The following is a 26,102-nucleotide window of genomic DNA, read 5'->3' on the forward strand; positions in this document are numbered from 1 at the left end:
GGTGGTGGAGTAGACGTGCCCGGAGTGGTGCCTGTCGGTGCTGGAGTGCGTGGCGTTGCCGGCTGTGGTGGAGCCGGCGAAGAACTCATCACAGCCGAGGTCCTGGCTGGAGAGCGTGGTGTTGTCGGAGTAGCAGGCGCCAGGGTCGGTGGAGGCTCGGGTTGTTAGTCGCTGAATTCTCACTCTTGGTAGAAGCAGAATTCTTACTCTCACCGAGAGAGGATAACACTAGGAGTTGGGACAATTTTCTGGTTTATTTCTCAATGCCATGCCAACCCGAGGGGTTGGGGATACATATTTATAGGCTGCTAGCCAGCCAAGCATATGCCAAGATGCTAGTCTAAGATGCTGTCCTAGATGCTGTCATCTAGCTTAAGATGCTGTCCTATGCTGTCTTAAAAACACAAAGACCACAACAGCCCCACAAAGACCACAACAGCCAGACTTAACTATCATTCTCCCCCTAAGTCTTGTGCGTCGTCTTATGGGAAAGTTGAACCATCCCGGTCCTGGAGCAGAGCTCAAGGAACTTAATCTTCCCAAGGGGCTTAGTGAGCAGGTCCGCAAGCTGGTCCTTGGTGTTGATGTAGCTCGCCTTGATGCTCCCTTCCTCAAGACAGCCTCAGATGAAGTGGTACCTCACCCGGATGTGCTTGCTGCGTTCATGGAAGACGGGGTTCTTTGCCAGGACCAGAGCGGACTTGCTGTCCACCCTAAGCTCCACCACTCTAGTGTCTTTGCCGAGGAGATCACCAAGCTGTCGAGCGAGCCAGAGCGCCTGAGTCGAAGTGGTGGAGGCCGCTATATACTCGGCCTCGCAGCTGGACAGGGCCACCACCTGCTGCTTGACCGACTGCCAGCTAACGAGGCACTTGCCGAGGAAGAAGAGGATCCCGCTCGTGCTCTTGCTGGTGTCGATGTCGCCGGCGTGGTCGCTGTCACTGTAGCCGACGAAGTATGTCGCCCCAGGGCACCTATGGTAGTAGAGGCCGTGGTCGAGAGTCCCCGCAACGTAGCGGATGATCCTCTTGGCGAACGCGAGGCAGCCGAAGACCCGCAAGTGGGAGACCGCCGGCTTGCGCCCATGCCAAGCCTCGTATGGCGTCCTGCCGTCGAGCGCCTTAGGCGAGCGGTTGAGGATGTAGACGGCCGTCACCACCGCCTCTCCCCAGAAGACAGCCGACATCCCCCTCTCCTTGAGGAGGGCCCAAGCCATCCCCACAACCGTCTGGTTGCGCCGCTCGACGACGCCATTCTGCTGCGGGCTGTACGGACCCGTCAGTCTTGTCGTTGCCGGAGCTGTCGCCGAGGAGGGCGTGTGCTTTTGGCTCGTCAAGGTGGAGGAGAGCCGCTGCGGCTGGTGCCGCTGGAGGTAGCTCGATGCTTGCATGTGCCATGAACAGAGCCGGCTCCTCCTCCGCCTGTGCGACGTGGGCCTAGCAGCGTCGTGACTGTCGACAGTCCTTGGCCTAATGGCCAAGCTGGCCGCAGTTGCGGCAGGTGTCGTCTCGTGCCGGCTTGTGCCTGCCGGCGGCGCCGCCCTGGGCGCCTCCGCGGGCATCACCCTCGGCACGTCCTCGCGCCCCGGCCTGGGCGTCTCTGCGCGCCTTGCGTGGCTTGCCACGCTTGCGACCGCCTGTCGCGGAAGAAGGCTCCCCCTTCCTCCGGTCACCTTGGCTGGCAAGCCACTGCTCCCGAGTGAGAAGGAGCTTCCCGCCAGTGGTGATGGACCCCGAGAGAGACTGTGGCTCATCGCTGTCGACAACCTTGAGGCGACCTATCACCTCCTCGATCGACATCGTGGAGAGATCCAGCAGGGACTCGATCGAGCGAGCCATCTGCTTGTACTTCTCGAGGACGCAGCGAAAGAGCTTTTCGACAGCTCTCTCCTCGCCGTAGGTGTCATCGCCGAACTGCACCATCTTCTGCAACAGAGTGTTGAGACGGAGAGCAAAGTCATCAACGTCCTCACCTGGCTTGAAGGCTAGGTTCTCCCACTCTTTGCGAAGTGCCTGCAGTGTGGACTTACGGGCGCGGTCGCTGCCGATGCGTGCCGCAGCGATGGCGTCCCAAGCCTCCTTGGTAGTCCGCTTGTTGGTAAGCGAGAACTGCATCTCAGGCAGGACTGCAGCGATGAGGGCATCCAGCGCCTGTCGATCTATCGTAGTCGACGTCGCCGTATCGGACTGCCTCCCACATGTGCCGCACCTAGAGCTTTACCCTCATCACCGCAGCCCACTCGACGTAGTTGGTCTTGGTGAGGGTAGGCCACCCACCGCCGGGACCGACACCCCTGACAACAGCCTGGAGCCCGTGGTAACCACGGTACCGATCCGGGGAGAGAGAGCCACGCTGCCTGTGAAGGCCGCGCTCTCCATCGACCCGTCAGTACCGATCCGGGGAGAGAGAGCCACGCTACCTATGAAGGTTGCGCTCTCCATCGACCCGTCCGCCACCGTTGCTGTGCGCGCCTCCTTCAGGAGCGCCGCCGCCGTGCGCGCCTCCTCCAGGAGCGCCGCTGGCGCGTCCGCGCCTGTCTGGGCTGCCGCCGCACTCGTGGGCGTGCGCGGCTGCCCCAGGAGCGCCACCGCCATGTGCGCCTCCTCCAGGAGCGTCGCCAGCGCGTCCGCGCCTGTCTGGGCTGCCGCCACGCTCGTGGGCGTGCCGGCTGCCCACTGCGCCGCCCGCGCTTGCGCTGCCTCCCTCTCTAGCAGCTCGAGGTCCGCGTCGGCGGTGTCGTCAGTGGAAATGGAGCTACCGATGCTGCCGCGCAGAGCCTCGACCTCCGCTGCCGCCGCACGCGCTGCATTCGCCGCCGCCGCTGCCTCCGCCTCCGCTCTGGCTGCTGCCAGCTCCGCCGCTGCCAGCCTCGACGCCCTTGCCGCCGCCGCAGCAGTCTCTGCCGCCGCTCGCTCGCGTTCCTCTGCCGCGGCAAGTTTGGCCTCCTGCCGACGCCGAGTGCTCGAGGCGACCAAGCGCTGAGACTGCCTTGCGGACATGACGCGCTACCAGGGGGCTGCTGCGTGGGGAGAGGGCTGCTTCAGACGAGCTCTCGTCTGCGCGGGGGAGGAGTGAGCAGGAGCGGCTGCTCGCAGCTGGGGCTGTTGTGTGGCTGGGAGAGGAGATGAGCAGGAGATGTTCAGGCTACATGATAATACGGCTCTGATACCACTTGTTAGTCGCTGAATTCGCACTCTTGGTAGTAGCAGAATTCTTACTCTCATCAAGAGATGATGACACTAGGAGTTGGGACAATTTTCTGGTTTATTTCTCAATGCCATGTCAACCTGAGGGGTTGGGGATACATATTTATAGGCTGCTAGCCAGCCAAGCATATGCCAAGATGCTAGTCTAAGATACTAGTCTAAGATGCTAATATGCTGTCCTAGCTAAGGTGCTGTCCTCCCGTCAAGGAGATGCTGTCCTTGCAGCCACAAGGACCTGCAGCCACCATATGCTGCAGCCAGCCCCACAAAAACCAGCACATGAGACTTATTCCATCACATTGCAGGTGAACATTAGGAATTGCACTATAATACATTCATACTGATTGCTTCAGATAGCATCATAAGATCATCCGATTGGGGTACAAGATGTAACGACAAATTTAATAAAATGCTGCACTATATAGTACCACAGATAGGTCGTACCAGTGCTGCAAGTTCTGTAGCTAAACACCGACGAGCTCGCTCAACAAATATCCGAGCTTCATCATACTGTCAAAGAAAACATAAAGTTGTCAATGAAAGTAAAATCAAATAATGAAAACGATACAATCACACAAAGCAAGGGGCAATTACCTTTTTGGAACGAACTGAAAGAACTGCCCGGAAGAAAGCACCATTACTGCTTCCATCACCACTGGCTGTTGTGTTACCCAACATACGGAGCTTATTTTCATCCCCATCATCCAGGCGAGAAACATATTCTGCCATATGGTCCCACTCGCCCATATGCCAAGCAGCATTTGCAGCCTATGAAAATAAAAAGAAGTTCAAAGAAATTAGATTACCAATTACCATCTACAACCAAATGGGTAATCAGAGGTATCCACAACCATTGGAGCCATTTCCAGTCGAGCAGATGGTTCTGCACCAGTCCATTGCTCTCTGCACAATGCACTTAAATCTTCCCACCGAGCCAAAGCCGCTAGACACCTCATTCGACCTAAAATATGCATGAATTTTACTTAGTTACCATTATCTTTGAAGGAACCAAAAGACAGAAAACAGGATTTTGTGCTACCTAATGTAGCATCCAGGTTTTGTAAAGGACCAGGCGCTTGAGATGATTTTACGGTGTATGCTTTAAGGGCCTCATCCCAACGGTGCAATTTTTCATACCTGCATTACACAAAATTTAGGAAAGGTCATGAATTGGTAATGGTATTGGAAGCACCATGTTTCTGGAAGAAACTAAATAGAAGAGCAATAAATCTATACCATGATTCTTTCAACTGAACTTCCAAATTCTGCTGTGAGTAAGTCAATATGCCAATAGCTGCCTGAAGAAATAGTGGCAGGTGTCAACAAACTAAGATGATTTTTTTAACCTAGCACATGACATTCGAACCAACCTCATGCTGGTGTAGTTGATTGTTAATATGAATAAGGGATTCAACCACCGTAACAGGATTTGCACCCATCTTGGTGCACACAGCTTTAAACTCCATTTCTTTATAATGGAGGGCTTTTGCAAATGCTCGACACTAACAGATAGTTTGAATGAGTATCATGTGATTGAAAAAAAAAATGTCAAACCGCACAAACAGCAGAAGCAAAACTCACCTTCTCAGCAAGTGCACCAAGCAGCCTTGTATCAATAGGAAGTGGCTTCTCATCGTGTTCCATAAACTCTGCCTACTTACAAAATGGAAATATTAAATAAAAGAAATGAATGTCAAATCAACTATGTAAGTTAAACACAAGATCAACTTACTAAGTTCAGCAGTGTAGCAAGAATTTCAGGAGGAACATTTTGAGATGAGAAGGCTGTCTTGAGACTTCTCACTAGTTGTTCCTGGGCAGATTCACTCATTTGGGCCCAGCAACTTGCAAAACCCGCAGCAAACAACTCACGGCCAACAGAAGGCTGGACAATTTGTGTCAGAAAATACTCATAAGATGAGTGACATATATCAAAAGAACTACTTCACCTGAAGCTGAGCTAGCCTTGCACAAGTGCGTAAAGCTGGAGATGGTGACTCTTTGAGAAGTGCAATACTGAAATGTCTCATCCATTCAGCCCAGTCTTCCCTAGTACTCCTCTGAGAAGCCTCACCGGCACTCCGCAACCGGACATCATCGACCTGGAGCAGTCAAAAGACTTAATTCTAAAAATACCAATAGAGATAGAGGCTACACGTAAAAGAGAGAAGCATTGCTACATGTCAGACATGATATGAAGAAAAATCAAAACAGAACACTGATGTATATCCAGAATAGCTTATATTCTTCATGGCATTCCAGAGATCTTTTTACAACTATTTGTTTGCTGGGAGTGGGAAAAACAACTTCCTACTTATGCGCAACACATTTTTATTGATGGAATAAGTCTCATGTGTGGGCTGGTCTTTATGGGGCTGTGCTGGTCACATGGTCCTTGTGGCTGCATGGTCTGTTTTTAGGACAGCATCTTAGACTAGAGGGCAGTATCTTAGAGGACAGCATCTTAGCATCTAGGACAGCATCTTAGACTAGCATCTTAGCATATGCTTGGCTGGCTAGCAGCCTATAAATATGTACCCCCAACCCCTCAGGTTGACATAGCATTTGGAAATAAACCAGAAAATTGCCCTAACTCTTAGTGTCATCCTCTCTCGATGAGAGTAAGAATTCTGCTACTACCAAGAGTAAGAATTCAGCGACTAACAACTGGTATCAGAGCCGTACTATCCTGTAGCCTGAGCATCTCCTGCTCATCTCCTTTCCCAGCCGCACAACAGCCCCAGCTAGGAGCAGCAGCAGCTCCGGCCGCTCCTGCTCACTCCTCTCTCTCTGCGCAGACGAGCAGCAGCTCATCTGAAGCAGCCCTCTCCCCACGCAGCAGCCCCCGCTAGCGCGTCATGTCCGCAGGGCAGTCTCAGCGCTCGGTCGCCTCGAGCACGCGGCGTCGGCAGGAGGCCGAACTTGCCGCGGCAGAGGAACGTGGGCGAGCGGCGGCAGCGGCAAGGGCGTCGAGGCTAGCAGCCAGAGCGGAGGCAGAAGCAGCGGCGGCGGCGAATGCAGCTCGTGCGGCGGCAGCAGAGGTCGAGGCCCTGCGCGGCAGCATCAACAGCTCCGTTTCTGCTGACGACAGCGCCGACGCGGACTTCGAGTTGCTGGGGAGGGAGGCAGGACGAGCGCGGGCGGCGCAGTGGGCAGCCGCACACGCCCATGAGCGCGGCGGCAGCCCTGACAGGCGCGGACGTGCCGGTGGCGCTCCTGGAGGAGGCGCGCACGGCGGCGGCGCTCCTAGAGGAGGAGCGCACGGCGACGGTGGTGGACGGGTCGATGGAGAGCGCGGCCTTCACAAGCAGGGTGGCTCTCTCTCCCCGGATCGGTACCGTGGTTACCACGGGTTCCAGGCTGTCGTCAGGGACATCGGCCCCGGCGATGGGTGGCCTACCCTCACCAAGACCAACTACGTCGAGTGGACTGCGGTGATGAGGGTAAAGCTCCAGGTGCGGCACATGTGGGAGGCAGTCCGGTACGACGACGTCGACTACAACCAGGATCGATGGGCGCTGGATGCCCTCATCGCTGCAGTCCCGTCCGAGATGCAGTTCTCGCTTACCAACAAGCGGACTGCCAAGGAGGCTTGGGACGACATCGCTGCGGCACGCATCGGCAGCGACCGTGCCCGCAAGTCCACACTGCAGGCATTTCGCAAGGAGTGGGAGAACCTGGCCTTCATGCCAGGTGAGGACGTTGATGACTTCGCTCTCCATCTCAACACTCTGTTGCAGAAGATGGTGCAGTTCGGCGATGACACCTACGGCGAGGAGAGAGCTGTCAAAAAGCTCTTCCGTTGCGTTCCCGAGAAGTACAAGCAGATGGCTTGCTTGATCGAGTCTCTGCTGGATCTCTCCACAATGTCGATCGAGGAGGCGATAGGTCGTCGACAGCGATGAGCCACAGTCCCTCTCGGGGCCCATCACCACTGGCGGGAAGCTCCTTCTCACTCGGGAGTAGTGGCTTGCCAGCCAAGGTGACCGGAAGAAGGGGGAGCCTTCTTCCGCGACAGGCGGCCGCAAGCGTGGCAAGCCGCGCAGAGGCGCCCAGGCCGGGGCGTGAGGACGTGCCGAGGGTGATGCCCAGGGTGGCGCCGCCGGGAGGCAGAAGCCGGCACGAGACGACGCCTGCCGCAATTGCGGCCAGCTTGGCCATTGGGCCAAGGACTGTCGACAGCCACGACGCGGCCAGGCCCACGTCACACAGGCGGCGGAGGAGCCGGCTCTGTTCATGGCACACGCAAGCATCGAGCTACCTCCAGCGGCACTGGCCGCAGCGGCTCTCCTCCACCTTGACGAGCCAAAAGCACACGCCCTCCTCGGCCACGGATCCGGCAACGACAAGACTGACGGGTGGTGCCTCGACACCGACGCCACCCATCACATGACCGGTCGACGGGAGTTCTTCACCAAGCTTGACTCTAGCGTCCGACGCTCCGTCAAGTTTGGAGATGCCTCCGGCGTGGAGATCAAGGGCGTCGGCTCCGTCATCTTCACCGCCGTGTCTGGTGAGCACAGGCTGCTCACCGGAGTCTACTACATCCCCACGTTGAGGAACTCCATCATCAGCTTGGGACAGCTGGATGAGAACGGTTCGCGCGTGGTGGTTGAGGATGGAGTCATGAGGATTTGGGATCGCCGTCGTCGCCTTCTTGCCAAGGTATCCAGAAGCGCAAATCGACTCTACATCCTTAACGTGCAGGTGGCACAACCCCTCTGTCTCGCTGCTCATCGGGATGACGAGGCGTGGCAGTGGCACGAGCGCTTCGGGCACCTTCACTTCGAGGCCCTGAAGTGGCTCAGTGCCACGGAGATGGTGCGAGGCCTGCCGTGCCTCGACCATGTGGAGCAGCTCTGCGACGTCTGCGTGTTGACGAAGCAGAGGCGACTCCCCTTTCCCCAGCGAGCGAGCTTTCGAGCCAAGGAAAGGCTCGAGCTTGTGCACGGGGACTTGTGTGGCCCGGTGACACCGGCCACACCGGGAGGACGACGCTACTTCCTGCTGCTCGTCGATGACCTCTCCCGCTACATGTGGGTGATGGTCCTCGACAGCAAGGGAGAGGCTGCGGACGCCATCAGGCGCTCGTAGGCTGCTGCGGAGGCAGAGTGCGGCCGCAAGCTGCACGTGCTGCGCACCGACAACGGCGGCTGAATTCGCGTCATACTGCGCTGATGAGGGCATTCAGCGCCACTACTCCGCGCCGTACAGCCCGCAGCAGAACGGCGTCGTCGAGCGGCGCAAGCACACGGTTGTGGGGATGGCTCGGACCCTTCTCAAGCAGAGGGGGATGCCAGCTGTCTTCTGGGGAGAGGCGATCGTCTACATCCTCAACCGCTCGCCTACCAAGGCGCTCGACGGCAGGACGCCGTACGAGGCTTGGCATGGGCGTAAGCCGGCGGTCTCCCACTTGCGGGTCTTCGGCTGCCTCGCGTTTGCCAATGAGCTTGGCCACATCAGCAAGCTCGACGACAAGAGCACTCCGGGAGTGTTCATCGGCTACGCGGAGGGCTCGAAGGCCTACCGCATCCTTGACCCGAAGACACAGCGTGTGCGCACGGCGCGCGACGTTGTGTTCGACGAAGGGCGAGGATGGGCGTGGGACAAGGCGGTGGATGATGGCTCAGCTCCGATGTACGACGACTTCACTGTCGAGTACGTCCACTTCGAGGGAGCTGGGGGAGTAGGCAGCTCTTCTTCGGCGAGCGCGTCTACCCGTCCCCGAGCCTCCACCGACCCCGGCGCCTGTTACTCCGACAGCACCACGCTCTCTAGCCAGGACCTCGGCTGCGATGAGTCCTTCGCCGGCTCCACCACAGCCGGCACCGCCACGCACTCCAGCACCAACAGGCACCTCTCCGGGCACGTCTACTCCAACACCAGCTCGTGTCGAGCACAGTCCGGTTGAGCTCGCTACTCCGCTCTCTCACGACGAGGAACGCATCGACGCGTACCACGACGGCGAGCCGTTGCGGTACCGTACGATGGAGAACCTTCTCGGAGACCAGCCGGTGCCGGGACCGGTGCCTCACGACCTGGAGGCGCAGTTGCACCTTGCGTGTGACGACGGCGAGCCTCAGTTGTTTGCAGAGGCCGAGAGACACGCGGCATGGCGCGCCGCGATGCAGTTGGAGATGGATGCGGTCGAGAAGAACCGCACCTGGGAGCTTACTGACCTTCCTCGTGGTCATCGCGCAATCACCCTTAAGTGGATGTACAAGCTGAAGAGGGATGAAGCCGGCGCCATCGTCAAGCACAAGGCTCGCTTGGTGGCACGAGGTTTCGTGCAGCAGGAGGGGGTCGACTTCGACGACGCTTTTGCTCCCGTGACACGGATGGAGTCCGTGCGACTCCTTGCGCTAGCTGCCCAGGAGGGCTGGCGTGTTCATCACATGGACGTCAAGTCAGCGTTCCTTAACGGCGACTTGAAGGAGGTCTACGTGCACCAGCCGCCGGGATTTGCGATCCCCGGCGAGGGCAAGGTGCTCCACCTGCGCAAGGCCCTCTATGGCTTGCGGCAGGCACCGAGGGCGTGGAATGCCAAGTTGGATTCCACGCTAAAGGGGATGGGCTTCGAGCAAAGCCCGCACGAGGCGGCCATCTACCGACGGGGCAACGGACGAAATGCTCTGCTGGTGGGTGTCTACGTCGACGACTAGGTGATCACCGGCACCAAGGATGCGGAGGTGGCGGCATTCAAGGAAGAGATGAAGGCCACCTTCTAGATGAGTGACCTGGGACCTCTCTCCTTCTACCTGGGAATCGAGGTGCACCAGGATGACTCCGGGATCACGCTTCGACAGACAGCCTACGCCAAGCGCGTCGTTGAGCTAACTGGGCTCACCGACTGCAACCCAGCTTTCACTCCGATGGAGGAGGCTGAAGCTGAGCCGCAACAGCACGACGGAGGAGGTGGACGCTACGCAGTACCGGCGTCTTGTGGGGAGCCTTCGCTACCTCGCCCACACACGGCCGGACTTGGCATTCTCCGTTGGCTACGTTAGTCGGTTCATGCAGCGACCGACGACGGAGCACCAGCAGGCTGTGAAGAGGATCATCCGCTACGTTGCGGGGACTCTCGACCACGGCCTCTACTACCCTAGGTGCCCTAGGGCGGCAAACTTCGTCGGGTACAGCGACCACGCCGGCGACATCGACACCAGCAAGAGCACGAGCGGGATCCTCTTCTTCCTCAGCAAGTGCCTCGTTAGCTAGCAGTCGGTCAAGCAGCAGGTGGTGGCCCTGTCCAGCTGCGAGGCCAAGTACATAGCGGCCTCCACCGCTTCGACTCAGGCGCCCTGGTTCGCTCGACTACTCGGTGATCTCCTCGGCAGAGACACTAGAGCGGTGGAGCTCAGGGTGGACAGCAAGTCCGCTCTGGCCCTGGCAAAGAACCCCGTGTTCCATGAACGCAGCAAGCACATCCGGGTGAGGTACCACTTCATCCGAGGCTGTTTGGAGGAAGGGAGCATCAAGGCGAGCTACATCAACACCAAGGACCAGCTTGCGGACCTGCTCACCAAGCCCCTTGGGAGGATCAAGTTCCTTGAGCTCTGCTCCAGGACCGGAATGGTTCAACTTTCCCACAGAACGACGCACAAGACTTAGGAGGAGAATGATGGGATAAGTCTCATGTGTGGGCTAGTCTTTGTGGGGCTGTGCTGGTCACATGGTCCTTGTAGCTGCATGGTCTGTTTTTATGACAGCATCTTAGACTAGAGGACAACATCTTAGAGGACAGCATCTTAGCATCTAGGACAGCATCTTAGACTAGCATCTTGGCATATGCTTGGCTGGCTAGCAGCCTATAAATATGTACCCCCAACCCCTCATGTTGGCATGACATTTGGAAATAAACAAAAAAATTGCCCCAACTCCTAGTGTGATCCTCTCTCGATGAGAGTAAGAATTCTGCTACTACCAAGAGTAAGAATTCAGCGACTAACATTTATCATCACAAATGAACATCAGGAATCCTGTGTGTGGTACAAGCTCTTTCAAATATTATACGTCATCATATACTAAAAGGCTGTGCCTGAGAATATGGTTATGTCAAAGCCCAAGCAAGAGGTAGAACTATGTGCCTTTTCCTAATACCAAAATCACTGTGATACCATTTAGAATCCATTAAAACATTGTTATAAGCAGTATAGAAAAGTACCATTTTAGAGCTCGTCAAGGCATAATAAAAGACGTAGTACAAGAGATGAAATGTATAATGAGTAAAAAGCTAAGCAGGAAATGTATAATGAGTAAAAAGCTAAGCATATTACTTGATGACTTCTTGCTTGTCGCTGTGTTTCATCAGCTATCTCAGAAGGTGGACCATCAAAATCATCAAGGGGGTCACTAATGACATCAGGTGGATATTGTGTGTACTTTTGTACAGACAAGTTTCCAGTGATGAGTAGCTCTCGCCTCAGTAACCGATTTTCAATCTCATCCCATTTTCTGTACTGTAAGAAATGACAAGCATAATTAGACAAACATCCAAAATGGTACAAGCATGAAATCAAAATGGTATAAACATTGGTGTTTCTGCTCTCCTCTTTGTACTATATTCCTCTTCTTAATGAAATGATATCCAGCTCTCGTGTGTTCGAAAAAGGGAAAAAGAAGAAGATAAGATACCCGTAAATGGTGCTTCACAAGAATTTTGCGTATTGATGGTATGAAGATAGTAAAGTCTTCTCCAAGGGCATGTGCGAGGCAGCAGAGCGCTTCTGCAGCATCTTTCCGCAGATCATCATTGTTGCTAGTCATAGGAAGATATAAAAGAAAGTTTAGCTAACAACAATTGTGTGTGTGGGTGGATGGGTGGAGGGGGGGGGGGGGGGGGGGGGGGAAAAAAAAAAACACAGCAAATGAAGCATTGTCATAATGAAAAATAAGCTAATCATGCAAACTTCTTGCAGACAAGCCACAAAATTGTACTTGCTCCATTTATTTTTATAAGGCATATTACACTTTGAGGACATCTTTCAAAGTATGCTTTGACAATTACAATATGCTATCAATTACTACAAAACCAATTGTAAAACACATGTGGCATAAGAATCTGTTGGTGCATCTCTTGTGTGCTAAACATGAATACATTTTGAGAAATTGATTGATGGTCAAAGTTTACAATGTTTGACGTCTCCGAATAACAAGTAATTGACTGGGAGTCCTTTACTTTTGAGTAATTGATTGATGGTCGAAGTTTACCACTAATGCAAAATATACTGAGGACTTCTAGTGTAAGCTGAAAAACCAATATGGTACTGGACTAAATCTAACAGATAGTCGTTAACTCATTGTCAACACTCCAAGCAACAAGAATCAACGCACCATGATAAATAACTTTCTTTTTTTTCAAAAGACAGACACCATATAGAAATTAAGAAAGGGCACTTATAGTAAAAAATCTTACCCATCTAAGACAAGCTTCAGATGATGCACTAAAGCCGAAACATGAGTACCAACCTGTTCAGGATACGTAAAATGCACACGATGCGCATTAGATACAAAAACCTAATGTTTGACCATTTTGGTTAAAATTACATAATTTGTTTGACAAAATATCAAGCCCAATAATAGCATCAACCAACCTGAACCTTAGGTATAAGATTAGTCAAAGTAACAATAGCACGCCGTCTGATATCAACCAGCTCCACTTTAAATAAACGAACAAGCACTGGAGCAACCAAGTGCATGTGCTCATCCAAATTTCCTAAATGTCACCATTCAATTCAACATAAGTTATAATCAAAATAACATCCATTGTGAACATGAAACTAAGTGAGAAATGGGGACACACCACCAAAAACTTCAAGTGTGTGTAATATGTCAGGAACATAGTAATAATCATTGCAACGTTCAGCGTCACCTAAGACTTGGATACAACTCGGTAGAATGTGAAGTAAATACATTCTGAACTCATCATTTAAAGCTAAGCATAGTTGCTCAACAAGGTGAAGAACCTGAAGAGAAAACAAATAGTTAAACTATAAAACCATGGTATGAAATACAAGGATCAGAGAAGGTAAACCTTCAGCAGGTAATATAAGAGTGTAAAGACAATTACAGATATGCCAAAAGGTTACGATGATGATTATCCATGCACAAGAAACCTTAAAAGAAAGAAGCAAGAGCACGATGGGCCCAGTTCTTCTCAATGTTAAGAATTAACAATCACTCTAGAAAGAAAAAGGCAACATAAAGTGAATATGCGAACTGATACAGGGTTCCAGCCTAATAATCATCCTATTTCCTCACTAGTGACCCAGTAATGGTTTCCAGTGGTTACCAGCAAGGTCAGGATATGATGATACTGATCACCATTTGAGGCTTACTGAATACTCACTCATACAAGGCATACTTTGGTTAGGCCTGACCACCAGAGGACTAAGGAGCTTACAGAATCAAGAGGATAGAAGAGATATTAAAGAGAGAAAAAGATCACTAGAACATAAACTAAGAATGTGAAAATAAAAGGAGATATGAAGAAGCTCATGGGTCATTTTCAAGCTTTTCTTAGGGTCCAGTATTAGAGAAGGTATGCCACGCAAATTGTAGATGTATTGCATTGAGCCCCATGGGTTGATTATATACAGTGCATAGGACTAATACCCTACGTTAGCAGGCAATGCGGTACAATTCATATCTACACATATGCAGCGCTGGGTAGCTTGGGCTGTCAGAAAAAAATCCAGGATATATATAAAAAGAAATAATGTGAAAATTAACTATCTACCCACCATGGCAGCGAGGAACATGTTAAGATAACTACGTTCTTCCACAAGATACCAATGTCAATTGTTAAGATGAGATACTGTGCACTATGATGGAATCTACAAAAAGCCATACACTATGATGGAATCTACAAAAGGCCATAGTTTGGCAGACATGCTTATGCTAGCTTAGATGATGGCATGGTCCAAATAGATTTGCCCACTGTATCAACAAAATGCTTGAAGACAATAGAACAAAAGACAGCACGAAAGTCAAACACAATTACCGGTGAACCCTGTGGGCCCTGTATGGTCCGATTTGGTGCAGCCAAGCTGAATGAGGAAGTCCACAGCTCAGAGATGAGGGAAAGTATGTCTTGTAAATATTTCCGGATGTGCTGAAAATAAGTAACTTTAATAAAAATACGCCAGACATTAACTGCAACAGAAAGAATCTAACAATAATTTGCATCAATAAAAAAAGACAGACTACCTGCCGGACAATAGATATCAATGTTCCAAGCTTCCAGGTTATGAACTCTTTTAAACCACCATCTTCGCACATGCGAACAGCACGGAATAGCTCAGGGAGAACCTTTAGAAGCAAAAGACAAAATTTCAGAAATTTATGTGCACTTATCCTATCTCTTCCCAGGAAACACAAGCATGCCCAGTTGTATTACATCCAACCAATTATAATTGAAAGCTTAAAACTACAAAGATTTAAATCATCAATTCAGCCACCACAATTTCTTGAAAATAATGTCTGGACATACTAGGCACAACCATTTGAAATTCCATGCTGAGTTGTCAAAAATAGAAAGATGGAAACACCAAAGCCTGAACATTTTACAATGCAAAGCCAATAATAAGAAACTGTATCACAAATGCTTAAGTGAATTCTAGCATGGTGTCAAAAATTCAGCATTCTTAAGAGAAGCAGTCTAACTTTTATTTCATGTGGCATATTAAAACTTCTAGTAACAAATCATACAGAAGAGATGTATTGATAGTCCAAGGTTTGAAGATGCTTCTCCACATTATTCTTCCTGTGACATTTATTATTGGACAGTGGAAAATGAAATATCGTGGAAACACCAATACTTTTAGAATCACATACAATCATGAATTAGTCCCAGGGATCAAAATACAAAGACTTCAAGAATGCAACAAGCGCTTGTTAGCCAGATCAGTTATGATACCAGGCTTGAAGGTCATCGATGTCTACATTAGTTAAATTTAGCATAACTGAAGCTGAAACATGTGGCTTGCTGTCAATTAGACTACATGGAGCATAATGAAATTTTAGATCCTACTGCGGTCAACACAAGACATATAGGCACTAAATAAATGAAATAAACAAATCTATAGAACAGCATAGGAATGACAGTAGAGCAAAGCAAATCGGGAGGCTCTCACCTTTGGTAAGTATGGAACACAGCCAAGGCCCATTGACTAGATGCCAATTTATCATAGAGAAAAAATAATAAATAAAGTGATTAAATTGTTGAAGAACAAAAGGTTGTTGAGGAAAATAGCTATTTAAAATAGAAAATTAGAAGTATTACCTTAAAAATAAAGATAAGAGAGCCAACCACCATTTGGTGATAACTTGAAAGAGAAGGATCTCGAAGAATTCGCATGAGGGAACTAATTGCAACCTAGCAAAATGGGAATAAGCTGAAATAGGGTAACACCTGAATCTCAGATGTCTAATGAAGGAACATGAAACCATACTGTTGAATAATAGTCCTCGGATGCCGAAAAAGATGGCCAGAAGTCAGTCGGTAACTCTTCCATGGAAACAATATGCTGTGCAGTCTCGATTGTTGGCCGTAGGACCTCTCTATGTTGACCAGGTAGATTATGCTGATTTCGCTTGTGTGCATGAGGGTCCAATGCACCCATAATCCCTAAAACCTGAGAAAAAACATATTGCCTTATTACTTGGCCACGAGTGTTATACAATCTTTTTAAAACTTCAAGCAGAAATTGAAACAAATACCTTCAGCACTTCTAGTCTAGTTGACCATTCCAATTCACCATTCAGCAACTTCAAGAGTAAGCCAAGCAATGGCGGGTACTCGTTATAGGGGGCAATAACATAGCTGGTGAATCACCCATACAAAAGAACATAAATCATGTTCAAGATGCAGTAATACACTTAATATAAAATGGAAATAACTACAGAGGATTATCACACAGCTGTGTTCAATGTTCTTAAGAGTCGAACCATATGCTGGGTAGGAAAACATGTAATTTAGGGAAAATGCAGCAGACTCAAAGAGAGAACATCTACAAATGGCAGAAGCAAAGCACTAGAAGCAGTTCCTTGTCGTAGGAGACCACAGCAACATTAAAGAGACAAACAAGATGACTGCAAAGTACTAGGAAAACATTCAGTGCAGGACATCAAAATAAAGTTGGTGGCAAAAAAACATGACTTTGTAAAAAACCTCTAGGAGAGTCAAGACTTATTGAGGTCATAACTATAGTTTTAGACCTCAGAATTCTGTACTTCCTCCAGTCACAAATATTAACGTTTTGAACTATGCAAAAGTCTCCAAAGCCTAGCTTTGACACTATTTTCTCTTAGAACATGTCCATAAAATCTGACAAACTTATGGAATTATGAAAGTACTTTCCAAAACAAATCCATAAAGATAATTTTCGTGTTTCAAACCATTTTTTTAATGATATTGCAGTTAAAGTTTCACTAAAGTCTTGTTCAAAACAGGAAGAATCTGTGACTGGAGGGCATATGTAAAACATGAACAATTATAAGCTCAAAGTGGCAAGAAACTTCACAGACAAACAGGCAAAAATGCTAGTTGCAAAAATCTCGCAACACAATACAGAAACCTATGTTGGAATGTGAAATACATAATCAAGGAGGACACAAAAATGGGAACAAAGAAGAATATACCCTGTGCTTTGGATAATTTGTCCCAGAGTTGACACAGCCACTTCCCTTTTACTAACAGCACCTCCATCTAAAAGAGCATCCACAACTACAGGCATCAGCTCAGGAAGATATCGCCTCATAGCAAAGCCACCCTATAACGCAGAACATATTATTAAAAGCTGTGCGATTATGAGGACACAAACACCACAAATGGAGGAACAGATGAAGACCAACCACTTTGGCCAGTTCTCCAACAGTGGCAAGCACTCCCGCAGCAAGAGCATTATTAGCATTTGGTCCCGTTCCTTCACACAATCTAGTCACAAGCGCCTAAAACAAAACCAATGTAAGAAGTCAAATTTACAAGATAAACACAAGTACTGATTTCACTTCTTGCTAACCTTGTGAACTGGAGCAATGTAAGGAAGAATGAGCCGTGCACAGCTCCTAATTAAACAACCCAATAATCTAGCACTTTCCTCTCTACACTTGCTATCCATACTGCAAATGACAAACTTTCATGAGCAAAATGCTGGAGCAACATGATGTAACTTTGGAAACCACATTTATTATAAAAAAACATCAAACATGTGTGGTTTAAACCTCTGGTCAAGATATGTGAGCAACTGTATAAGATAGCGACGAAGGGCAGGCAGTACATATGCAGGATTCTTTTCAGACAATCGGCCAGCAACAGAAATCGCCAATTCTCTGACATCATATTCCTAAGAATTCAAACAGTAAAATAGATCATTTGTCAACATTTTAAAGGGTCATTGAACATTAAAAATGTACTTATAAGCAAGAAAACAGAATAGGAAACAATATTACAACAGTGCATGTCAATCGTCAAATTTATATAAGTGTACTTCTTAATGAAATAACGCGCAGCCCTCCGTTGTTTGAGGAAAAAAAGTTTGACCGACCTAGTGTATGGGTTCACGTCATGGTTTCAAAGGCGACTAGGCATCCAGGCGGCACCTAGGAGACAAGGCGCCACTGTTCCCCAAGGCAAGCTTGGCACGCCTGGACACCTAGGCGACTCCTTTGAAACAGGAGTTCACCAATGGACATTGGAACCCATATCTTGTATATAAGCCTCATTGCTTATGGAATAAAGTATATTGTGTCAAATTAAAATCTACTGTAGTACCAGATTTCTCATGGAAGCCATGCAAAATTGGGACTTTGCTGCTTGTTTAGAATTTAAGACACTGCGAATAAAAGCATCTGCATGCAATTGAAAGTAACTCCATATTATAGAATGAACCATATTGAGAACCTTTCTCTGCTCTATTATTTTGCTCTATTATTTCACAAGTCCTCTTCTTGTGAGAAAGTCATAAATTTACTACTTCCTTGTGGTGGGAGTTAGAATTTCAAACCCACTATTAGCCACCAAAACATCAAAAGGAAATAAACCATACTAAAGGGCGTACCCAGTGCAGAGAGCTCCCGCTCTGTGCGGGGTCTGGGGAAGGGTGTCAGTGGCAAGCCTTACCCTCATCTGTGCAATGCGAGGAGACCGCGACTCGAACCCGGGACCTTCCAGTCACAGGCGGTAAGACTCTACCGCTTGCACCAGGCCCGCCCTTCAGGAAATAAACCATACTATTCCCCTAAATGATGGAGCACACATGATTGGTCAGGAAAACAACTTAGTGTATTAGGAGTATACTAAAGGGGTCCAATCTCTGCCATTTTAGTTTGTACAACAGTCAAATTAAACACCCCACCATATTTACTTTTATAAACAACAAAAAAAAGGGTGAATAGATGTTGCGTTGAAGCTGTGGTAACAGATCTAGCAGGCACCACATAAGATAAGCTGGTAACAGATGTAACAGGCCCAGTTAATGAGATAAACCTGCAGTTCAGTGTACCTCATCATTTAAGGCAACAAAAATTGAAGTCAAGATGTCAGCTTGGGCCAAGAAATCATCAAAAGCTGGATTTCGATACAAAGCCTTGAAGACCGAACTTCTAACACCAACATCAGCATCAGCAACTGCAGCCACAAGAAGTTTCTCCACTATCTGTGGATGAAGGTAAGAACGGGAACAGATATAATTATTATTATTATCATCAGAGCACCTATGGCAAAAGAACATAAAGTGACACACAATAACCAAGTCTCAGATTTTGAAGATTCTCATCTCAAGTACGACTAGTTCAAAACAGGGATTAGATGCACACCAGACCAACAAAATAACACTGATCACAACTCAGTTGTAAAGTACTATATGCATAGCCATTTCCCATTTATGTTTGGTTAAAGGATCCTAGTAGACGTCCAGATTTCAATAAATAGCTCTGAGTCTATCATGTTCTGCCTCCCCTCTCCTCTTTGCTCACATAATCCTCTTCCATACACTTCAACATATTCAGTTCTAATGTTCCATATGAGAAATTTAACTCGGTTAAAATAACTCCATTCAAGCACAACTAAGATATTAAAGAAAGCATGCTGACATGCTTAAAATAATCACATATATTCAGAGAATTGGTAATAACTTCATGAGGGCACACAATGTGGTAAAAGGTTTGTTATTTCCATTTAATTCAAATAACTATTATAGTTAGCCTCCCATGATAAACATAAGAAGATTAAACCAAGTTTATAATATATTGTGTCTCATATTCCATGTAAGCTATGCACTTCAAACCAAAGCATGTGTTAATTGACATAGCTGGATATTCCAATGTCTCTAATATGCAGCTTAAACCACAGAGATTAGTTAGTGTAAGGAATGCCAAATTAGCACATTTACTAGAAGTTGCATCAATGGTACTGTTAAAAACTTAAAACTCCATCCATGTTTTTTTCTCAAATGACAGTCAATCCATGTTGTACAGCATAATAATGTACATCTAAGCCACGTCAAAACATGGCTGCCAAAGGGCTACTATGGGTGTGTTTGGTTTCCTGCCAGGCTAGCCCAAGCCTGTCCCTAGCAAGCCAAGGTGGACTTGTTTAGTTGCATACACTATCTAAGCCTGGCTAGCAACTAGTGTGTTTGGTTGGCTAGTTTGGCTTGGATAGAGTCACATCTTCTTTGTGCAGGTAACTTCACCACCTTTGAGACAATTCGTCGAACACATGGTGAGCGCCACTTCTTAGCAGCGGAGATGGCCGGCGCGGCCGATTCCGGCCGGCAGCAAGGATGGGCGGTGTGGCTTCGCAGAGCCCGCACGCACTAGACGACGGGGCTCTGCTCACCCGGTGGTGGCCGGAGGCACCCAGGCCGCGCGCACGTGCGACCCTGTCGTGGCAGACCGGTGACGGCAGCTTGCTGCTGGAGGCTACGGCGATGGAAGCAGACCGGCTTCAACGCTCTACGGAGACGCGGGGAGGTGGAGGAGGGTGGCCGCAACGCTGAGGGGAGGTGGAGGAGGGTGGCGAGCGGCAGCGAAGCTCCTGCTTCGTCAGCATCCATGGCGTGGCACGCTCTGGAGCGACAGCCTAGAGCGGAGGAGAGAGGAGAGGGAGCGTGAAGCGATTGAGGAGGGCGAGGGGGACCCTGCCCCAAGCGCCCGCATGGCGGCGTGTTCCCGTCATCTTCACCGGTGGACAGGGAGGGAAGGGGAGGCGGTGACGGGAAGCTGAGCGATGGCTAGCACAAACCTGGCTCCCAGAAAACGACCTCCCGCTGCGTTCTTTCAGAGCCTGGCTAACAGGCCTGTTTGGCTTATCGGGGCCTAGCTAGAAGGCATGTCCGGGCAACCAAACATGTCCAACTTGGCCCCATGGAGCCTGGCCAGGGTGGAGGCAGGGAACCAAACAAGCCCTATATGACCCTTCACAATGACTAGAAGCTCAACTCGCAGTTTTTTAAAAAAGGGCCATGTTGAAGCTAAGTATTACTATTATTTACTTATGCATAAAAGTACAAACTGTTCCAATGTTGTTCCGTTATTTTCTAGTAACAGTTTATAGTAACATAAAGTTCATAAGTTCCTATGAAACAATATTGCATGATGGATTCTATACATGATTAATGTTATGGTCGGCACGACGTACAGGCGTAGGGGTCGGGCGGTTCGACCAGATCAGGCGACTGGCTAGGGTCGGCCAGGGCGTGTGCATGCAGCAGCCACGGCCAGATCGCATGCAGTCATTAGTTATTTTCCTAAAAATAAGTGGTTGAGACAATTAAGGAGAGATAGTTTGTTGAGAGAATTAAGGAGAGATAGTTTGTTTCCTTGTAATCGCTGGCCTATATGGCCTAAACTGTGGTTAAGGAATAAGCAGCCTGGGATTGTGACTTTCTGTCACCCTAGGGAGCCCAGCCCTACAGTTCACCGTCCAGGGGTTGTCCCCGTTCCCGGCGCCGCCAATCCGCCGCCAGCGCTCACGCCCTTCCTCCTCTGCTGCCTATCCCTACTCCCTACGCCCTCTTCCCAGCAGATCAAGGCCTAACAACCTGGTATCAAGGACCATGGCCACCTCTGGGACATCCACCGCCACAACAGCCACCTCCGCCGCCCTCGTCCCCACTACCACCCTGCCCCTGTCCTCGCAATAGCAGGGTGCCCCAGCCACCCTCGCGGACACACTCGCAGCCATGACCCAGGCCATCCAAGGGCTCCAGGTACAGATGACGGCGCTCACCACCGGCCAGAACGACATCGCCGCGCGCCTGACGGCTGTGGAGACCCGGTCGTCCATCGCTCCGGAGCTGCCGTCCTCCACGGTGCCGCTGTTCACCCTGGGCCTCCCGGGCTACGGTGGCATTCCCGCGCCGCCGGGATCCCGCCTGGTCATCACAGAGATCTCCTCCGGCCCCTCTGAGCCAACGACCACGGGGGTGCCGATCACTCAGATCGCCTTTCCGTCGTCGCCATCCCCACTACCATCCATCTCCTCAATCCTCCAGGGTGCATCCATCCGCCCTCACCCCTCCACCCTACCCCCCGCCTCCATGCACTCACCATCGCCCAGAACCCACATTCCCCCCGACCCCGAGGGTCACGCCATTCCCAAATACCACAAACTCACCTTTCCTACCTATGACGGCTCGGAGGATCCCTTGGGATGGTTGAACAAGTGCGAACAGTTCTTCCGCGCCCAACAAACCCGATCGGTGGACCGGGTTTGGCTCGCTTCGTACCACCTCCATGGCACTGCCCAACAGTGGTACCACATCCTGGAGCGCGACGCCGGGGAGCCTCATTGGGAGGAGTTCACACGCCTCTGTCACAGCCGGTTCGGCCCCGCCATCAGCACGAACCATCTCGCCGATTTGGCGCGGCTGCCGTTCCACTCCCTCGACGCCTACATGCAAGCGTTCCAGGCACGGTTGGCGCATGCCGGCCGCCTGGCGCCTCTCCAACAGGCCCAGTTGTTCACAGGGGGGCTGCCTGAGGCCCTTCGTGTGGACGTTGAGTTGCACGACCCGCAGGACCTCCAGCGCGCGATGCGGCTCGCGCGCGCCTACGATCGTCGTGCCGCGGCCATGCCCTTGGCCTTACCAGCGCCACCAGCGCGCCGTGCGCTGCCAGCGCCTACCGCTACCGCACCGTCGACTCACCTGGCCGCAGGCTCGTCTACCACCACCACGGCGTCCTCGACATCGCGACCCTTCAAGAAACTTTCACCCGAGGAGATGGCCGAGCGGCGCAAGCAGGGGCTCTGCTACAATTGTGACGAACCGTATGTCCGTGGCCACAGATGTGCGCGCCTCTTCTTCCTCGAGGCTGCGGACTACATCGTGGAAGAGCCCGATGATGCTCCTCCGCCCGCGACTACCACGACGACCACGCCAGCTTTCGACCCCGAGGAGCCGCTGATTTCGCTGTCTGCGTCACCGGCATCAGGGCGAAGGACACCATGCAGGTGCGCGTCCGCGTCAGTGCCCACGCGTTCACGGCGCTGCTGGACTCCGGGAGTACCCACAACTTCGTCAGCCTTCCGGCGGCCCAGCGCGCGAACCTCGCCTTTCAGGACAGCTGTGGCGCCCACGTCACGGTGGCAAACGGGGACCGTGTCGCATGCCGCGGCCTGGCCCGTGACGTCGACCTCCGCGTCGGGGACGACGTCTTCTCCGTCGACTGCTACGCCATACCCCTCGACTGCCACGACTTGGTCCTGGGCGTTGCGTGGCTACGCACGCTGGGACCCATCCTTTGGGACTTCGACGCGCTCTGCATGACGTTCCTCCACCAGGGCTGTCGCATCCAGTGGCGCGGGGTTGGCGCTGCACGTCCGGCGGATACCTCGACGGGGCGCGTGCACGCGGCCCAGGTACATGTCGCCCGGGGGACTGAACCATCGCTTTTGGAGCGCTTGCTGGAGGAGTACGCCGACATCTTCGCCTCACCAACCGGCTTACCTCCCGCGCGGCCGTGCGACCATCGCATCCACCTCAAGTTGAACACGGAGCCGGTCGCGGTTCACCCCTACCGCTACCCACAGCTCCATAAGGATGAGTTGGAGAAGCAATGTGCCGAGATGCTCCACCAGGGCATCATACAGCCGAGCACATCACCCTACTCCGCGCCGGTGCTACTCGTCAAGAAACAAGACGCCTCCTGGCGCTTCTGTGTGGACTACCGCGCGCTCAACGCGGCCACGGTGAAGGATAAGTTCCCGATTCCTGTCGTCGAGGAGCTCCTGGATGAGCTGCACGGGGCCCGTTTCTTCACCAAGTTGGATCTGCGATCGGGCTACCACCAAGTCCGCGTCCACCCCGACAACGTGGCCAAGACGGCGTTCCGCACACATCATGGCCATTTCGAATTCTTGGTCATGCCTTTCGGCTTGTCCAACGCGCCGGCAACGTTCCAAGCGCTAATGAATTTTGTGCTGCAGCCTTTCCTCCGCCGGTGCGTCCTGGTGTTCTTCGATGACATTTTGATCTACAGCGACTCGTGGACCGACCACTTGCTCCACCTGCGTGCTGTCCTGGACGTTCTGCGCGAGCACCAGCTGCACCTCAAGCGCACCAAGTGCACGTTCGCCGCCACCTCGGTTCACTACCTGGGGCATGTGATCTCCCCCGGGGGGGTCGCCATGGACATGACGAAGGTGGAGGCCGTGCGGACATGGCCATAGCCGCGGTCGGCCCGGGGCCTTCGCGGCTTCCTCGGGTTGGCCGGGTATTATCGGCGGTTCATCCAGCACTTCGGCTCCATCGCAGCACCGCTGACCCAGCTACTCCGTAAGAACGCGTTCCAGTGGTCCGATGCGGCTACCGGCACGTTCGACGCCCTCAAGCACGCGCTCTCCACCGCGCCGGTCCTTCACCTTCCGGACTTCTCCGCGCCGTTCGTGGTCGACTGCGACGCGTCCGGGACGGGCTTCGGCGTTGTGCTTCACCAGGGCACCGGGCCGTTGGCTTTCTTCAGCAAGCCGTTCGCGGCTCGCCACCTCAAGGTGGCCGCATACGAGCGCGAGCTACCTCTGGGGCATTGACGCCCCTACCTCTGGGGCCGATCGTTCGTCGTGCGGACGAACCACTACGCATTGAAATATATGCTGGACCAGCGGCTCTCGATGGCCCTCATCGCTTACGAACCCGGCAGTGCGGCTACGGAGGCTGTTGACGCCCTCCTGTCCAGCCGAGATGAGTTTCTCGACGGCGTCCGTGCTCGGTTGCTGTAGGCCCAGGAGCACGCACGGCGGTTCTACGACGCCAACCACAGGGACGTCACCTTCGCGGTGGGGGACTGGGTCTGGCTCCGTCTGCTTCACCGACAGACCCGGTCTCTTGCTCCCACGCACGCGGCAAGCTCGGCCCTAAGTATGCCGGGCCCTATCAAGTTCTTCAGCGAATTGGAGAGGTGGCGTACCGCCTACGGCTTCCGGACAACGCGCGGATCCATGATGTGTTTCACGTCGGGGTCCTCAAGCCCTTCCGTGGTGCATCAACGCCGGCTGCTACACCGCCGCTACCACCTCTACAGCATGGGCGTCCCCTCCTCCTGCCGGAGCGCGTCTTACGTTCCAGCCTCCGCCGCGGAGTTTGGCACATCCTCGTCAAGTGGGCGAACATGCCGGCCTCGGAAGCCACATGGGAGCCTGTTGATGGTTTCCGCCAAGCTCACCCCTCGTTCCAGCTCGAGGACGAGCTGTTTTCCGAGGGGGGAAGAGATGTTATGGTCAGCACGACGTACAGGCGTAGGGGTCGGGCGGTTCGACCAGATCAGGCGACTGGCTAGGGTCGGCCAGGGCGTGTGCATGCAGCAGCCACGGCCAGATCGCATGCAGTCATTAGTTATTTTCCTAAAAATAAGTGGTTGAGACAATTAAGGAGAGATAGTTTGTTGAGAGAATTAAGGAGAGATAGTTTGTTTCCTTGTAATCGCTGGCCTATATAGCCTAAATTGTGGTTAAGGAATAAGCAGCCTGGGATTGTGACTTTCTGTCACCCTTGGGCGCCCAGCCCTACTGTTCACCGTCCAGGGGTTGTCCCCGTTCCCGGCGCCGGCCACGGCGCCGCCAATCCGCCGCCAGCGCTCACGCCCTTCCTCCTCTGCTGCCTATCCCTACTCCCTACGCCCTCTTCCCAGCAGATCAAGGCCTAACAATTAACTTCACCTCACATAAAAGGTTTGCAAGCACAAGTCCTCACATAAAAGGTTTGCAAGCACACAATTGCAACAACAACAACAACAAAGCATTTAAGTCACAAACAAGTTGGGGTAGGCTGGAGTTAAAACCCAGCAGAAGCAATCAAGGTTCAGGCACGTGAATAGCTATTTTCCAAGCACTCCTATCTAAGGCTAAGTCTTTGGGTACATTCCATCCTTTCAAGTCTCCTTTTATTACCTCTACCCAAGTCAACTTCGGTCTTCCTCTGCCTCTCTTCACGTTACTATCCTGGCTTAGGATTCCACTACGCACCGGGGCCTCTAGAGGTCTCCATTGGACATGTCCAAACCATCTCAACCGGTGTTGGACAAGCTTTTCTTCAATTGGTGCTACCCCTAATCTATCACGTATATCATCGTTCCGAACTCGATCCCTTCTTGTATGACCGCAAATCCAACGCAACATACGCATTTTCGCGACACTTATCTGTTGAACATGTCGTCTTTTCGTAGGCCAACATTCTGCACCATACAACATAGCAGGTCTAATCACCGTCCTATAAAACTTGCCTTTTAACTTCTATGGTACCCTTTTGTCACATAGGACACTAGATGCCTGGCGCCACTTCATCCACCCTGCTTTGTTCTATGGCTAACATTTTCATCAATATTCCCGTCTCTCTGTAGCATTGATCCTAAATATCGAAAGTTATCCTTCCTAGGCACTACCTGACCTTCTAAACT

The 26,102-nt window shown here is 51.4% G+C and overlaps 1 protein-coding gene and 1 pseudogene across 3 annotated transcripts in view; one reads left to right on the forward strand and one right to left on the reverse strand.

Annotated features, from left to right (window-relative positions):
- LOC136518766 (serine/threonine-protein kinase TOR-like) overlaps nt 1-26,102 on the reverse strand; it is a 43,697-nt gene that overhangs the window by 11,302 nt on the left and 6,293 nt on the right. For all 3 annotated transcript variants that reach the window (XM_066512457.1, XM_066512458.1, XM_066512459.1), the window contains 25 exons: nt 18,710-18,862; nt 17,430-17,551; nt 17,228-17,327; nt 17,061-17,156; nt 16,848-16,978; nt 15,927-16,029; nt 15,659-15,841; nt 15,490-15,582; nt 15,341-15,376; nt 14,415-14,516; nt 14,209-14,319; nt 13,009-13,171; nt 12,800-12,921; nt 12,622-12,674; nt 11,841-11,964; nt 11,483-11,665; nt 5,156-5,308; nt 4,939-5,091; nt 4,788-4,859; nt 4,577-4,708; nt 4,443-4,504; nt 4,246-4,343; nt 4,058-4,167; nt 3,801-3,974; nt 3,651-3,716 (listed from right to left, as the gene is read on the reverse strand). In XM_066512457.1, the coding sequence (XP_066368554.1) occupies nt 3,651-3,716; nt 3,801-3,974; nt 4,058-4,167; nt 4,246-4,343; nt 4,443-4,504; nt 4,577-4,708; nt 4,788-4,859; nt 4,939-5,091; nt 5,156-5,308; nt 11,483-11,665; nt 11,841-11,964; nt 12,622-12,674; nt 12,800-12,921; nt 13,009-13,171; nt 14,209-14,319; nt 14,415-14,516; nt 15,341-15,376; nt 15,490-15,582; nt 15,659-15,841; nt 15,927-16,029; nt 16,848-16,978; nt 17,061-17,156; nt 17,228-17,327; nt 17,430-17,551; nt 18,710-18,862 (2,895 nt within the window). The remainder of the gene's footprint in view (nt 1-3,650; nt 3,717-3,800; nt 3,975-4,057; nt 4,168-4,245; nt 4,344-4,442; nt 4,505-4,576; nt 4,709-4,787; nt 4,860-4,938; nt 5,092-5,155; nt 5,309-11,482; nt 11,666-11,840; nt 11,965-12,621; nt 12,675-12,799; nt 12,922-13,008; nt 13,172-14,208; nt 14,320-14,414; nt 14,517-15,340; nt 15,377-15,489; nt 15,583-15,658; nt 15,842-15,926; nt 16,030-16,847; nt 16,979-17,060; nt 17,157-17,227; nt 17,328-17,429; nt 17,552-18,709; nt 18,863-26,102) is intronic.
- On the forward strand, nt 21,143-24,112 carry LOC136518811 (uncharacterized; annotated as a pseudogene).

Source organism: Miscanthus floridulus, chromosome 17, assembly GCF_019320115.1.
Source record: "Miscanthus floridulus cultivar M001 chromosome 17, ASM1932011v1, whole genome shotgun sequence".
In the NCBI taxonomy this organism is placed as follows: Eukaryota; Viridiplantae; Streptophyta; class Magnoliopsida; order Poales; family Poaceae; genus Miscanthus; species Miscanthus floridulus.